The sequence below is a fragment of the Apteryx rowi genome, unplaced genomic scaffold (genome assembly GCF_003343035.1).
Source record: "Apteryx rowi isolate R43461 unplaced genomic scaffold, aptRow1 scaffold_113, whole genome shotgun sequence".
NCBI classification, from domain to species: Eukaryota; Metazoa; Chordata; class Aves; order Apterygiformes; family Apterygidae; genus Apteryx; species Apteryx rowi.
The window spans coordinates 1,158,301-1,175,670 of NW_020447342.1; the positions used below are offsets into that span (position 1 = coordinate 1,158,301).

The following is a 17,370-nucleotide window of genomic DNA, read 5'->3' on the forward strand; positions in this document are numbered from 1 at the left end:
CAACGCCGCCTCCGCCAGGCCCAGCGCCTAAACGAGCTTCCGCAGCTCATCCCAGCCATGGTGGACTCCATGGTTCAGGTGGACCACCTGAAGGGCCAGCAGTGCACCCACCGCGTGGTCAGCTAGGAGGGTCTCCCTGACAAATTGCACAGGGCCCGACTCCTGCCGAAATCCGCTTTCTCATCCCATGGATGGGGCCAACACCATGACCACGTTAGCTCTTGCTTTCTGTGTCCTTGTTTGCTGTGAATTTTAAATCCGGTCCTAATTTTCTGACCAGGTGGATTTTTAAGTAGTTTGTATGCATTGGGAATGCCAATTCTTTCCTGACAATCAGTAACATTTTAAGGGTTAAATAAGTTGGAATTCATCCAGATCTCTTCCTAAAAAGCCAGTATTACATGCCTACATGAACACTGCTAACAGTATACATTAGTTGCATAGAAAGCTTGGTTAAGTCTTAAATAAAATGAATGACATGCCCATGCATATATATTACTGTATTTATGCTTCCTTATAGGTAAGACTGCTAGCCTGGATGTAATTTAATTTTAGGGGAAGTCATTCATATCATGCAGTTTCTATTTCAAATAATTCAGTGGAAAACTGGAACTTAAAATGGGAATATATTTCGGCTAAAAGTCCTAAAAGAAAACATGCTGAAGAAACATGCCATGCTTATTCAAACCTAGACTCCATATAGCTCTTATTTATCTTTGCTATTAATAGCTACATTTCCTAGTCCTGATTAAAAGAAAGCAGAGTACCCCAACACTTTTCACTCTATGAACAGGTCATTATTTTGATCTTTTCCTATTTAATCCAATATTATTGCATATTTATTAAATGTAGTGTGTTTTTTATTGAAAATTTGTCCTGCAGCTTTAATAAGAAATGCAATTAATTATTTTTAACAACAGTTTTCATTCTATATGTGTTTTGGGGGTGGCTGCAGAATTGGAAATGCTGGAACAGGTCCTCTGAGAGTGCATAGTGTGTTCATGAACTGTGTCTCATAGCTGCTAGACACCCAAGTTTTCGGGATGGCCACTCTAAAGCGTTAGGCGGCGAGGTAGCCTTGGACTATGGCGCTGCCTGGCTGGGATCAAGCGGAGCAGCAGGGCTTCATGGGGACGTAGCCTCTGGCAGGGGCAACCATCCACTYGCATCAACCGCCCTCAGCAGCAGAGCAGCCCAGGGTGAGCAATTTCACTTCAGAAATATCAAGCTGTGTTTTTTCTTAAAACATGATTTAATTTTATTACTAATTGTGCTCTCAGAATCATGAGAAATTCTAAACGTTTGGCCTTTATGAAATTTGGGTTGAAAAAAACAGAATACACAGAACCATCACAAATCAAAAACCCTACATGTCAGCCAGTTCTGCTTGAGAGGCCAGGATGCCCTCACCTTGGGTGGCATAGGCACTTTGGACCCTAAGTCTCAGTCCCTCTTCATGGTCATCAGGCTGAAAAAATCTTTTTGAACATGCAATGTAAAGTCCTACAGCTCCTGTAGAAGTTTTACTCTAAAACTAGTTCAAATCTCAGAAGTCAGAATATGTTCTTTGTTAATGAAACCCTCTATTGTATTTTATCATAGAAGCTTTAGAGTTTCATGAGCATTAACTGAGCAGTTTATAGTGAAAAACTGTCTTCTTTTCTTAACCTCAGTCAGAAGATGGACAATTTTTTTTTTCCAATTTGTTTGTGTCATTTTGGAGTTTTAGTCTCAGCACATGAAGAGTGCAAGGTAGGGTACTGAAAGCATCAGAAACTGGAAATTTCAAGTAGTATGGTCTAATACCCTCCAAAGTACATGACCACTTGAGAAATACATAGAATGGAGCTACTTTACTGAAGTAGCAGAAGTGCTGAACACTTGACTTTTCAAGTCCTGCAGTCTGTGTACAAAGATTGAAAACTGAGGCTGTTTCAATCTACAGTGGAGATGTAGTCATCTCTCTAGTATATCATAGCCTTACTCAGCTCTTGTCTGATTCCCCCTTTAATTTCTCAGCCAAGCACAGCTTGGGAATATAGGGCCGAAGGTATCATCTAAACAGGAATTTCCCTCTGCCCCTCCTGGACTAACTGCTCAGCAAGGACGACAGAGCTGAAATGGAGCACAATTTAAACTGGTGTCCCACGACAAAATACTTAACTTCAGGAATGCGGGGACCTTTTTGCAGATCCAGTCCATGCATGAGTCTGCTTACAGTATGCCCCACATAATGTTGCATGTTATAGCACAGATATAACTAACCAGTAAAGTAAACAAGTAAGCTAGCCCTCTGGAAAGGGGTCCTTTGCCTGTCTGGGACACGTTGAAAGGACAAGCAGTTTACCTGTGGTTATGCTCTAGAGAAGTGCCTTCAACCTTTTATTAATCTAAGGATCCCCCATTCTTTCTGAATCCAAGGACCATTCTGCACAGTGTTGCTGTAATAGTTCTCATGGATGACAACGTAAAAATCAGCCTAAACTTTTAATGTTAAGTCATTACTTTTATTGTCCTCCATTTGCTTTGCTTTCTTTCCTTCAAGTGTGSGAATGAGTGAAAATTCGAACACAGAAAATGTATCTGCATGGAATACATGCATTTTTGCAACACTTTTGTGGACCAGTTTCCGATGTCTTATGGACCATGAGCTCCAAGGTCAAAACCACTGCAGCAAAAAGACAGCTGGTGCTCTGGTATCACCTGGGATGTGCGGATGCGGCACGAACTCCTGGCCAACACCCATGCAGTGGATTTGCACATATTCCCTACTGTGTATCATCTCCAAAGTCTCCCCTTCCTCATTCAGTGAGGCTGGGCATTTTGAGGGGACCGGGGAAAACACCTGGTGTCACATGCGGCTGCTCTGCTCAAGGGAAGGACATTACAAGGTCTGCCAGCTGGGCTTCAGAAAGCAGCACAATTTCTCCTTCATTTCCCCTTGCCTGCAGTGGCAGGAAGCACCAGGTAAAAGTGAGAAGCTGCAAGGCTGCAGTGCTGGAAGCGACTACGGCAGGGGGGAGACGAACAGCTGTCACCTCTCAGCCGTGACAGTTTGTCCTATGATTTAGTGTGTTTGCAAAGCTGGACGCCAAGGGACTGTCAGCCTGAACAAGTGCCTTCCAGGAGCCTCCCTCGTACCCATTCCCAGCCACGCTCAGGCTTCCACTGGCAGAAGCGAAAGCCATTTCTTAAATTTTCTTAATTTTGAAGTTTTCTTAAAATGGAGATCTATCTAACTTAGTGCTTTTTCAACCTATTTTCAGTGCACCCTGGTAACCAAATCCCCCAGGACTAACCAAATTAATCCCAAGAGAAGCAGGTTAGCCTTGCACCCTGATGGGGGGGATTTTCAAAATGGTCAGCATAGGTCTAGTTCTGATCCAGCAAAAGGCCACCAGCAAAATCCTTGTTAAATTCAGGACTATTAAAAAGACCAACTCTAGAGCAGATCTGTGAAGCGACCTTTTTCTCAGAAGCCAAAAATGCAGCCTTAAGGTAGTAACAGCTCACCAGTAGGCGCATTTTGCATGGAACRCCATTGAACCTTCTGTTCCAAATGAAAAAAGACCCTTCTGAAGTCAATTAAAATTAGATGGCACTGTATAGCCCACGTGTACATTTGTGTTTCCTGTTGTCACTTGCTTTATTTGACATCCTGGTTTTCTCTATAATTTGCAAAAGCTGCTTTGACAGAGCTAAATAAAATTAATCACCTGCTACACTTGGTGCAAAATATGAAATAACTTTTCAGCCCCAAATCAAATGTTTGCCTGAAGAGAACTCTCATTCTAAGTCTCCTTTTTAATTGTATGCCCTGCTTTGTGTTGTATGTAATAATAAAAAGTCATATAAATGCTTCTTCATTGATTTTTCTGCTAAATATAAACGTACCCTCCCTGGATCCCTTCCAAAAGTGTCATTTTAAGGTCTGTAGCAACTTCAGAAACCTGACGTTATGCTGCAGATGGGCAGTAGGCAGGAGGAGCTGGGATCCAATGGCCATTGCTGCGGATTCGCAGAAGAGCCTAGGGTAGTTTGTTGGGTGCTCTCACGCCACTGCACTGCAAGGAGTTGTGGGCTGGACTGGCTTAAATGCATGTAACTGAGAATATCTCCTGCTGCAAGGCAAGAATATCTATGCCTTTTTCATGGAGGCAACTTCATAAAACCCCAGTGTGGTGTCTACTGCCCAAAGATTCCTTTAAAAATCCCAATCAGAGGCAGGAAACTGAAAAACTAATGAGAGGGGAAACCCACCTAAGTCTCTCTCTTTTTTTTTTTTCTGGGTAGGAATGATATTTTATCATCCATATACAATTCTTTCATGGTTTTAAGGGTAAATTCAGTTTCAAAAAGTGGATTTTATCTTTTTATACCATTACTTTTGATAGGTTCTTCTAAGCTTAGAAAACCTTAACTTTACTTTTCATCACAATAAACAGAAAAGGCCATTTAAATCTAACACTTGGTAGAATAAAACACTGTAATAGCCTAAATATTTTTGAATCCATAGGTACCAGAAGCATTTTAAAAATAACTCACACTAATAAAGCTTTTAAAACAGGGGATAAAATAAACACTTGAATGCTAGAAGGTCTACTCTCCAGTCAGTGCCCTTGGGATTTTCATGGGTAACTTCCATGATGGGCACTATGAATTATGTATGGACATTTTTCATCCATCAGTGTAAGAGAAAACCTATGYATCTCTTCAGGCTCCAAAATGTCCAGCACATGGCTAACAGCTTTTTGTCCTATGTACTAATGGAAATTAAATTAAGCTAGCCTATGGTCTCTGAAATCTTTCCATGCTGGCAAGCAATCCATCAAAAAAAATACTTCCTATTGTACTCCTCTTAGATCATAGTAAATTCTGATGCCAGCAACAATTAATTATGAATAGCATATATGCATTAAAAATGTAAAATCCAAGCAATTTTCTTATGTTTTCCCTTTGACTTTGTTAAAGCCAATGAGAGAAAATAAATATTCAGTGTACTTTCTGCTTTTGTGCTGACAATTAATAATAATTAACCAGTCCCTCCATGGGAAATCTTACAAGATGATCTGACTGCAGTGCGGATTTTACCAGCAGTCTCACACAGGCAGATTCCTCTCTTTTTGTGTGTGTGTGTGTTGAGCTCCAAAGGGGGCCTATATGGCACATTTCTTTGGCCAATTAATCTGGCTCTGAAATACTTGATCTCTTGCACCTGTCACACACAAATAAAAACGTCAGCCCCCATTGTTTATGACCGCCCCCCCCCCCCCCCCTTTATTTTTTCTTTCTTTCTTTCTGTGCTCTCTTTCCACTGAAACTTGGACAATGAGCAGAAAGAGCACTTTGATCCTGTTTGGAGCGTGTTCATTTGAAGCAATGCAAACTTGTGAATTACCTTTAACTCGTGGTTCCAAATACAACTCTCATACATAAGTAGAGGTTTCGCTGTGCATCCCTTTATTGGGGGAGTACTGCTCTGTATAAAGATTCATATGGTTTTTGTGGCAAATAAAACGTGAGACTTTCAATATGTAATTTTTTGCACTTTTACTGCTTGATGTCAGTGGGCAGTCCATATCGCACCATTCAGTGTTAATTTCACAGCATTCCTATGTCTCGCATTTCCCCATAACCTCAATGCCAAACAATCCAGGAGAGTATTGCAATTGCTTTTTGTTATCATTTTCATGCAACAGGCAGAGACGATCAATATTAGGCCTAAGGCAACAAGTCTAGTTACAGATATATTTAAAAAAAAAAAAAAAGAGGAAAGATGCAGCAACAAGAAAGCAGCACCGACTGAGCATGCTTCTACTGCGGCACAGACAGAAAGGTAGTGGACGTACTGTAGAAGCTGGCCATTACGTAGTTTTGGCAGCGATCACCAGTAAATTCATTTGGGCACCTGAGAGGAAAACAAACAAAAAAAATGGTAGAGAAAAAACAGAGAAAAGAGAAGAGGTGAATATATGCTAAGAAAGAAGCTCCTTCAGTGTGAACTGGTGTGACTTGGTGAGTTCACTTTCAGAAACTGAATCTCGGTTTAGCATGTCAAAATGTCTCAAGGTGTTGTGAGCAACTTGCTTGCTCCGTGGAAGTGAAAAAGAAATCCCCCCCTAGAAAAAACAACCAAAACCAAACCAATCCGGATCAAAGTGCGTTTCAAGATATGAGAGAGAAATTCACCGTTCCAAATTCCCAAATTGCTTTTAGAGTGTACTTTTTCACAAGGCAGCTAGGAAACGAGATCTGTACGTCACTCATCTCGGTGAGTTTGCTCTTTTAGGGTAGCACTTTACAGCAGCCTCCCAAACAAGAAAGCTGCCTGTGTGTGCAATACGAATGCATCTGCGAATGGATGGAAAGATTAAAAAATCACACAAATGAGAAACATTTTGGAAGTTGATAACGCCATCGTGTACAGATTCCAGTTTAGCGAATCAGGTCATAAATTAGAGCGTAAAGAGGCCAGTTCCAGCTGAACTGTGAAAACACCAAGTACTATTGATTTTGTTGCTGTAGTTGGGGGAGAAAGCAAAGTTCAGATTATTTTAACATACTTTCTTGGTTTTGGATTTTCATGGGCAGAGTTTCAGTACATCTTGCTCCAGTGAATCCAGGTTGGCACCTAAAGGGCAAAAACGTGATAAGCAATAGTACACCAAAACCACTGCACTATCAGACTGACATCTGCTGGCCTAGGGAGATGGGAGTGCTTTAAATGACCTCCTGGTTATGCGTTAGTGAAAAATGATCAGAAAAAGGGGAAAGAAAGTGTAGCCTTTGAAGAAGATAATACTTTGCAAAATTTACAACAAAAATGCACCAGAGAAAAATCTAGGATTTTTGTTTGCCTGTCTTAAAAAAGAAAGAAGAATCAGGCCTAGTAAAAATGAGTTTTGGCTCGTTATTCAAGTGAATTCCGCCTCATTAAGGGACCAAACTGATTTTTTTTTGCAATTTGCAATGCAGTGTATAACAGCAGTTTACACTGTTGGTTTCAGGAGTCACATAGGACCTATGGAAATACCATGATTTTCCCATTTCTGTAATGACATGTTGTGTCTTCAAATACTCTCCTTAATGGGGGAATAGTTAAAACAACAATAACAAAAAAAAGAAAAAAGAAAAAAGAAAAAAAAGTGAGAAGATAACTTGAAACCCAAAGCAAGCGTTTTTAACATGGCTGACAAATGGAAAATGAGTCAGTCCTGTCAGTGAGTAAGTTGAGACAGTCTTTAGGTGAAGGTGCTTTCAAAATTCAAAGCCTCCACATCTGTGCGCCCTTTCAATTCATGTTTTCTTCTATGGAAAACTTCAGTGCAGGTTGCTCTCTGGTCACAGTGAAGGAATTTCTCTCTTCCATGTTTCTTCTTGTCTTCTTTTCCGCTGCTGGCTGTCAGTTCTTCCTTCATCTTTATTCTTGGTTTCAGGACAGAGCTTGGCAGCGTGCTCCCAAAATATCTCCATAGCAATGCAAGCTCCTGTGGTTCCCCTCAGACATGAGTCTGCATGACTCTTCACCACATAAAACATCTATAGAGTTCAGTGTCCTTCCCTCCTCCTTCTTCGATCCACTCCTTCTCAGCATGTAACCATAAATCACACAATATCTGCTTCCTTACATCTGTCTCAGTTGCGTTTCCTGTCTTTCTGATATTCTCCATGAGCTTCGCTGTGGTGCAATCTCCTTTTCTTCTGCTCCTACTGTTTGTCTGCTGCTAGTGACCTCTTCACACAGCCTCATCATTTACTCACCAGGGGCTGAAGAGCTTTGATATTTGCAACTGCAAGTTGTTCAGAACAATTCTGCATCTCTTCCTTCCATCAGGGCTTCATGTGCATTGAAATATGGCCTGACTTTCTAAATTTTGCTCTTCTACAATGGCCTCTAGCCCCCAGGGCAGGGATGGTATGAGTGGTACTTCGGGAAAAACACTGCACTGGTGTCAGGTATAAACACCAGTATCTTGCTGAAATAAACCATGCAGAAGTGACTTTTCTATAATAAAGGTCCATTTTGGGGATCCGCAGAGGATTTTTTGGATACATTTGTTTCTTAAGGAAAGGGAGTTTATGTTCTTCAGAGCCAAGGTCGTGTCTTCTGATAAGTTTGAACAGTACCTTGTGTAGTGAGATCCCAGTCTCCACAGACTCATTCAACTGAGAAAGAGGTAACAAGGACAACTCTGCCATGAAAAGGTGATGCTACTGGGCAGGGAAGAAGACCTCATTTTGCTTTGTGTTACTCATTGAGAGTAAAAAACCTTTTCCCCCGTAATTTCAGTTTTATTTTGTACGGTGGTACAGTTTCCCATTATGACACTGGCAAAAGTTGGAGAAAGGCTGCTAAAGGCAAAAGAGTTGTTCTGCATAGACATTTGTGCAACCATAGCTGTAGAGTTTCTTTTCAGCTTAACAAAAGGCCACTCAAAGTGTTTRTTTTCAGTATCAAATGGGTGAAACACAAATACGCTAAGCTAATTGCTTTTTCCTCTACACACAGTATTTGAATAGAGCAGTATTTGTGTATGTTCRGGAGAGATGCACTTCTCCAAACATCTAACACATTATCATCAAACAGTGCTTTTCAGCAGGAGAAGAATGGCTGAATGAATCAGGACTTCAAATTTTCATTTCATCTGCTGCCCACAAGCAAATATATTAATGCTTTTTTTCATGAAATACTTAATTTAGTGGTCTGTTTCATAGCTTAGGTCAGAACAACCATTTCTCTTCTGCCTCTAGAATCAATTTCCTCAAAACCTTTGTTAGTATTGTGAAAGCAATTTTTATCTTTTTGTGGTTTTCAAGAACCTTCCATCAATTTCTATTCCACCAAGGCCTTTACATGAAGAAGAATATAGAAAGTRTCTATATCATTAAAAGATACATAATTCACTCTTTCACTTTTAAGAAGGGAAGTAACATCCTTCTGTTAGAAAGAAGCATTGTTTGCAACCAGTGAAATTAGGACTTTAAATTCATTTCTTCAGTAACAGCAAAAGCACTCTAAAAGAAGATTGTTGCTTGTAAGCGATCAAATTAGTCAAACCAGCAAAGGCTTCGTAGTAGGATTCTACAAAAGAAGTCTCTAAAATACTACATATAGTTTTCCTCAAATGAGAATCAAACACTAGGAATGCTGGTCTTAACTGTATATTTGTTTAAGAAGCTATCTGATTTTGTGTCTTCAGTGGCTTGAGGTCACATTTCCAACAGGACAGAAGTGACTTAGAAACCTAAGTCTTACAGGAAGTCGGTGAAATCCAGACTTCCAAAGTCTATATCATTTTCAAAATGGGACTCATGTTCCCATGAAACTTCTAAAAATTTTACATACTAATTTATTTAACTGGTCTCAAAGTTTCCTTTCCATCTTTCATATTTGGAGATTATTTTGTTCAGTCTGGAACCATAATTAAAATTACTTACAGGAAACGTACAAGCTGCTGGAGATGTAGCCGTACAATACATTACTAAGTCTCAACACACTTCTTGAGTATTTCATGCAATTACCTCTTAAAAGCAGGGAATTTTCTCAAAGTTCACATCAGTATCTAGGAGAGCAAAAACCAGTCCAGTCTGGATCATTATACCATGTGTTTTACAAAAAGAAATTTTGAACACATACCTCTAGATTTTAACAAAAGAAGATGGTCTTAGGACATTTCTTTTAATAGAATTGAAGGTTTTACAAAACCAGAGATATTACTTGGAAAATTCCATGGTTGTTGCAAATCTGAGTCATGTTTTTTGGTAAGGGATAAAACCAATTTATAATGATATGGCTCATGCTTTAGAAATTTTGTTTTTGCTCTCAACAGATGGACCATATGGAAAAATGTGAACTTGCTACTAGGCAGAAATATGAAGAGCAAGTACCATATTTCAGGCATTCTGTTTCCACAGGCATGTTCTGGTGGAAGTTTTATTTTCTCAGAACAATGAAGGCAATGTGTACTTGATAGATATTTATTTTAATTAACACTGGAATACTGGAATTAAAAGTATACTTCTGTATTTTTTACTCACCCAGAAAAGAACCCTATTTTGCCTCTTCAGTTTCTCAGTATACCCACTTTCAAGTACTCACCCTTTCATTTCTCACATTGCTATATGGCTTTGTGTTTTGCTATAGGACATACAGCTTCAGTGTTGGCAAGCATTGGAAAGCATATCAGAAGGCCTACAAAATAACTGTGGCCGTGACTGTCCTCGGGATGAGAATCCTTTTCCACTGCCTTACTGTAAATGAGATTCATCCCTTCTGATTTTACAGTTCTGATGCTTTTTCCAGATAGGTCTTGGGCCACCCAGAATGATGCACATCTGCCAAATTTGGAAGTCGCTTTTTCTTTCAACTTCAGGCCCAGATTTAAAGGTTATTTCTTGTCTACAAAGGGGGAAAAGGTCCCCACCCCATTCAAGTGTTTGCGAGACATTTCATTGGAAAGAATTAGCCAAATTATAACATCAAAGAGCAAATACTGTTAGATCCTGCATTTAAAAAAAAAAGTCCCAAAACACAGTGAAAAAAGGGTAGCTCTGAAGCTGCCAAGGCAACGCTAATCAGTAGGAAGTCTGCTATATGCTCAGCTCTGCTGCTCTGAGGTGATCTGAGTGGCGTTTGGACTGGAAGCGGAAACAGGCAGGCAGGCTCTGGTACATGCCCGGGAGAGCTGTATCAAACTGCTCATCTTGTACTGATGGGTTGTAAAGAGCATGTAAATTTAACACAACTCTTTCTCTCTCTCTCTCTCTCTCTCTTTCTCCCCTTGTTCCCCACCAAAATCCAACCCATCAGAGCCAGTAGCTTTTCCATATTCAGTTTAGCTCAAAGTGATTCTAAAATGAATGAAATATTCATGATTTCAGCAGCAGAGTAGTCTGAGAAAAAAAAAAAAGCAAAACAGACCTCATAAAGTATGAGTAAGATCCTACTACAATAAAGAAATTGCACAAATAAAGCAGAACATTGTGCCTTTTTGTAATTAACCCCAGCGCAGTGCAGTCTACGTCTTCCTGCCCTAATGAAAGCGTCAAAGACCTTCCTCCTTCTTGCCTCTCAGAGTCTCCTTTGCAATTACCGGAGTTTGATTTTCTCTCTTAGAAGACTGAAAATCTATGCAGTTACAGCAGACTGCTTTCTCTGCTGACCACCATCTCTTGCAGCAACACCCTCATGTAAGCGACCCCTTTCAGTTGAGTCCTGCTAGGTCCCAAGAGCATTTCCGAAGGTGAAGGCAAACCCTGAGCTCCCTCTCAAGTCAGAGAGAAGCACTCACTTACCGAGACCAGTTCAGCACCAGAGGTAAATGCAAATATAATGTGCTAACAGGTAGTGGGTACACTCCAGTGTCTTAGCTCTGAATGGCTCTTCTCCAAAATAACAGACTGTTGTAACAGCCTGCTACCGAGCAAGATTTGAGAAAGGTGCACAGGCACACACTTACAACTAGACTTGTGCTTATATAACTTCCCGAATCAAGATCCTTATATGAAATGGTAGCTTGCACCAATTAACATGATATTCATTGTTTTTTATGCATTTACCACAATAGTAACAACTCCAGTTGTGAATCTAGTCTCATCAGAAAGCAGATAATTAGTTACCAGAGCAGATAATAAAAATAACCACAGTTTTTCCTGTATGAAAGGCACTTCTCCAAAACAGTTATTTTGACTTTTTTTGCTATTTGATGTATATTTAGTTTACAATATCTGTTTCATTTTTTTCTAACTTAAGGCTTAATACGTGTTACTTCATGCTATACACACATCAATGGGCCTTGCTGTGCCATTTTTCTCATGGAAAGTTTTGTTGGTTCACCTCTGCTGTGCATAATACATACAACACAGAGGTCCTTTCTGGTAGGGTTATTTTCATATCTACATACTTAAGAAGGAAGAAGTATCTAATGCAATAAGTGTGGAAGAAGAAATTGCTCAGGTATTCCTTTAAAGAAAAAAGTGCTTGTGAAACATCATGGCTCCACCAAAGTAGGCAAATAGGATTTCTTACCTGCACAGGTATCTTGGGGGGTTTGGGAGGTCTTTAACCATGTAACACTCTCCCCCATTTACACAGAAGGCTTTCTGCTTTATGTCACATTTTGTGAGATGACTTGTCCCAGTTGTAGACGTAGAAGTGGCTGGAAAAGACAAGAGTGAGAATACAGATCAGAATGGCCTGGGTTTTCCTTCCTGAACCATCTTTGGATTTTAAAGTAAGTGTATGTATGTGCGATGGAAAGGTATGGGCCAGGGAGGATCTGGCAAGTCCTGTGAGCGATCTGTCAGTTGCTACCACCAGCATTAAATGCTGGACACTATATTTTGTTGACAGACACAGGGAGTGGAGCATAACCTCAGAGACACGCTGTCCCACACCCAGTCTAGGAGAAAAGGAGGTTTCCACTATCCCCTTAAATCTCTGCCACACTCGGGTGTATTTCATTAACAGGGTGGTGTAATTTATGTGCAGTTACTTAAATTGCCTTCATCATTCAAGGTTTTTTTTTTGTGTGTGTGAGCTTCATTACAGACTGCTGAGCTCTTTGGCTTCAGTGTCTGTAGAGTGTCTTTAAAAAGGAGGGATGGTGCCCTTATGGTCTTTGGGAAGCCATCTCAAGACCTGCAGAAGAACTAAGAAATTTTGTTACCATGCTGAACAAATAGTATGTTTCTTTTTGAAAGGTGAACTCCTGCTCTGAGGCAGAACAGTTGGTCTGTCTACTGACCAGTTCCATGGGAGGTGATTAGAAAGCTGAAAGCATCTACACAAAACTTCCATGATAGTCAAAGCCCTTTCTAACATAAAAGCACACAAGGGACATGTTCATAATAAGCAAAGTGTGATTTTCACTACCATTTGTTGCACAAACTGAATCCAAACAAAACACCCTTTTCTCCAAATCAGCTATTAACAAATGCAACCTATACATTTCAAATTCTTCTTTCTGAGGATATAGATGAGGTAGTCCCAGCTGCATTTGATTTTCATGTGTTTCCCATCATCTTCCAAGTAAAATTGCATTTTTAGCACAAAGTGTTTGGGAAAATAGGACACCTTGGCTGACACCATTTTCAGAATGCTTTGAGCTACCTTCTTCCAAAGAGACAAGAAATAGTGGCTGGAATATTTCCGCCCCTCTTTGATCCATCAAAATCCCATCTGTCTGTACAGCTAACATGCCTCTCAAATCCCTTCCTTATTTCGCAATGATCACCAGCATGCCAACTTCTTTTTCTTTCTTCCATGATGTCTTGTTTGCACGTGGTGCCCTCCTTCAACAGGCCAAGAAAATCACTCCTCTAACCCCTTCCAAAACTCAAGGCCCCCCCCACTTCCCACCACTCATTGCGTCATGTCTCACCAGATCCTGATCCTGACTGGGGCCTCTACGCGCTAATGAAATGCAAACACGGAGTACTAATTCCTCATAATAACTCATTCCTTTCTCCTGGCTCTTCAAAGCATGAGTTATAACCTCTTGGACTGGGATAAATTTGTGCCTTGTCTAGACGCAGGAAGAGGGGTCATGTTTTAAAAGTAGTCTGACCCTCTTGCAGCTAGCACCGGTTCAAACAGGACTTTGCACCCTGTGTTGACAAAAGGCCGGCCAAGAGATTGCCATCAGCTCAGGGGTGAAGGGTGCTCTGAGCTTGATGTAACTGGACTGACTGGCATCTTCGACACCACTCCTGAGATGGGGCTACTTGTCTTCCAGAGGAGACTTGCCTTCTCCACTGACCTAAAAGATTAGTAGATTAGTACCTGACTGATGTGACATAACAGGACACAAGCCTATGACATAATATGTCCTAAGATAAAAAACTGGGTGAGTGAATCCCATCTATAGTGATATGTATTTTGAAGCGTTGGTGAGTCTTAACAGGTAACCTCACTTTTAAGCTCGTCTCTGCTGATAGCCTGACTATCTACCATCATCTGCTTTTACCTCATTAAATGACTTCTTCCTGCAACTAAGCCCAGCAGTCTGAGGATGTCCTAGAGCTCAGAAAGCTAATGCATTAATTTGGGAGGGAGAAAAAAAAGCAATAATGTCTGCTGAGTTTCTGCCAAAAAAAACATATTACCAGCATGCTGGCTAATGGAATGTTTTAAATTGAATTATAAAGGTAGCTGTAGTAACAACTGGGTTTGTAGCTATCTGTAATTGTTTTGGTCTTCTTGCTCACTGCTTTTCCGTTAAGCAGCAGCTCAATCAAAAGCAGATCACCATGGAGTTTCAAAGTAACAATTATTTCCCAGCTGATGTAAGCGAGCTTTGGACAGCAGCAATTGCTCTGAACTGATTGCTAGAGATGGGAATAATCTGTAGCTCTCAGCGAAATCCCATGATATAAGGGCTTTACGCATATTTGCGAGGAGTGCCCCTTTCCTTCTTTTTTGGCATCACATGTTCAAAACTGTCCTATAAATCTCACACGAGAATTTTCTCTGCATTACTGACACTGTAGTCCCAAACTGCCTGAGCTTTGTAAACTGCATGGGGTGGGGGGAAGGAAAAAAGTCTCCAGTGAGTTAATTCTGGTATTAGTTTTTCTTTGCAAAAGATGCATAGTTTTTATGGCCTAAGGCCAGTATTCATTCTGTGCACTGTAAGTCTCTTTTCCAAATTAAATACAAGAAACACTAACTGTGGTTTTGGGTTTCCGTTAAAGCCACATAACGGAAGAAATGTGGTGTTTGAGAGCAGGTGTTCATCAGAGCCCGTTTCACTCAGTCCATAACTAGCCCCCAAACACTGGTTTTCCGTACTTCTCTCGCGGAGGGGAGATGGGAGGCTGTGCGGTGGGAATGAGCGGCAGCGGTGAGGCAGAGCACAGCTGTAGGCAGCGTAGCTCTGTGTTGCTCTTTATTCACCTAACTAAAATTTGTACCTCCTTTCTTTTCTGCAGTGTTTCCTTCAGCTATACAAGCATAAGACAGCAAAGCTGGTATGTTCTGCATTCCTATACCAAACTCCTAACTTACTGAAAGGTAAAATCACACGCTATAATGCAATCTGGAAACATCGTGCATACGATGACATTCAAAAACTCTGCATGCTGCACTGTTTTTTTCTCTGCATGCAGAAGCCTCAGTTCTCTTACAAACAACAACAAGCGGCATGAACAAAGTCCCCACTAATGCAAGTATTCATGTGCCAGTGAAAGACAATGAGATCTGCTCCCTTCTAAGGGAACTGCTTGAATGTTTGAAGAAAAATAGGAATAGGAGTTACAGCATCTTTCAAACAGTACTCTCTAAAACATGAACTACCACCGTAAAACTCCYTCAAGACCATCTCAATCCAGGCAGCCACAGCAATTTCATGTAATTCTGAGCTTACCTGAGGGATCTCTGACCCTTTTTTGTCCTGAAACAGGGAAATGCATTCTCTTTCTCTGTCCTGCTTTCCAAAAGAAACTTTTGAAGTACAGCAGCTACAACAGCAGGACTCCCAGGCCCTGAACAGTGAGTCAGTCCGCTGAGAGGAGTYCTGCGGGATCTGTGGGTATGGACTGAGAGGGATGGGCTTTGCAACCTAAACTAAATAGTATCTGTGTCTCTTTGAACTGAGTTTCTGCAAACGTTGGTGTAAAATCAGAGGACACGCTCACAGCCATGCAAGGTGACTAGCAAGATGCTAACGACTAAAAGGAGACAAAGTCAAGTGGCGGCTGCAGCACGAAGGAAGGTTTGCTGTTCTCACCAGAAGGCCACTCACAGGACATAAATGTGTCCCCTTTTGGATCGAGACCTTTGAAGTCTCCTTTTGTGAACAGAAAGAGAATTGGCTTTACTGATTCTACATTCCCTCACGTGAAGCTCATTCCTGCTTTTGAAGGCACAGGCTGATTCCCTATTGACTTGCTCATGGACAATTTAAAGAACTGTCCAGCCCTGACCTGCAGGGTGGACTGATTTCCCCTGTGACCTTGGCTGTAGCACTTAATCCGTCTGTGCCTTGGTTAAGCTATCTGTATTTTCATCCCATTGACTTCTGAGCCTCTCCAACTTGCTCTGACTTCCCTGGTGAACTTAACTTGCAGACCAGGTGTGGAGAGGTACCTGTGTCTGCAGAAAGCTTTCTGTGCTGCACTGAATGAGTAAAGCTGCTGGTACCAAGAGCAACTGCAGGTAGCGAAAACTGTATGGTTGCCTTCAATGAGAACAAAAGTCAAAACCAAGAGCAGCTGGATACTGGCTCCTTTGGAAATGTCCATTTTACCAGACATGTAGATGGACATGTTCCGTGTCCTTCACGCTTGGTGGTTCCAGAGCTGGAATTGCATCCATTAGCTCTGAACATAATAAGATTTTAAAAAACAGCAACAACAAAACCTTGGAGAAAAAAATCTCAAATCCTATAGCAGGCATTTATGGTCTATTTCATTGGGTTGCTCAAATTTTTTTGCACTGCTTTGGTGGTGTAATACAATTAATTGGCTGTTCAGTCTAGTTAGATTGAGTCTTCACAAATAATGTGCAGTATGACAGATTCCTAGGACCTTCACAGAAGAAGACCATTTAAAGAGTCTCCTGTTTTGCCAGAAGCTTGAATCAAGTGCTTACAAGTTAGGAGAATTATTCTTTGGCTTTAAGACAATACTCTCTTGCTTTGGCACTATCTCTATACAGATCAGGGCCAGTAAGAAGGAAACAGGAAACCGCTGGGTCTGCAAGATAGAAACTTCAGGAAAGATTGAGCACGCGTAAACTCTCGCTGAACCAAGGCAGTGTGTCCCACTTCCCTCTACAACACGGAGTCAGTGGTGGTTTCCCCTCACGAATCCAAGCTCAGCAAAGCAAAGCAAAAAAAAAAAAAAAGAAAGAAAAAAACAAAACAAAAAGCAAAAGACAGACACTTCAGTTCACTGCACCAGATCTCTTCCTCCTTGATAGGCCGACAGACTGACCCAGTTGGCAGGCGCGCGACTGCAAGACCTGCACAGCATCTGGCTCACCGCAGAGGGTCGAGAGGTGACACAGGCTAAAGGCAGCCTGACCAGGAACAGTTTGTGTTTGTTTAATTTGCTTTTGACAGTGGGAGGAAAGATGGAGAGAGACACACACAGCTCGCAGACTATTCGTGAGGAAATGCAATTACCACTCCAAACCAAAACATCAGGTGAGATGTGAATTTACCTCCTTCCTAGCAGCTGCTTGCTAACACAAGAGTTTTGAGAAAAAGGGAGGGAAGGAGGAGTGTGGAAAAGCAGATGAGTGCACAGAGAGACCTGTCTGGAACTGAGCTTCTGGACAAAGGACACTTTCCCATTGCCTTGAAAGATGTCAGCTTTCACTTTAGGGTGACAGGAAGAAGCCATGAAATATGATAAGCCTCTGAAAAA

The 17,370-nt window shown here is 41.1% G+C and overlaps 1 protein-coding gene across 3 annotated transcripts in view; it reads right to left on the bottom strand.

The window, feature by feature from the left end:
- NRG1 (neuregulin 1) overlaps positions 1-17,370 on the bottom strand; it is a 298,496-nt gene that overhangs the window by 16,725 nt on the left and 264,401 nt on the right. For all 3 annotated transcript variants that reach the window (XM_026078232.1, XM_026078224.1, XM_026078240.1), the window contains 2 exons: positions 12,029-12,158; positions 5,850-5,908 (listed from right to left, as the gene is read on the bottom strand). In XM_026078232.1, coding sequence (XP_025934017.1) covers positions 5,850-5,908; positions 12,029-12,158 — 189 coding nt within the window. The remainder of the gene's footprint in view (positions 1-5,849; positions 5,909-12,028; positions 12,159-17,370) is intronic.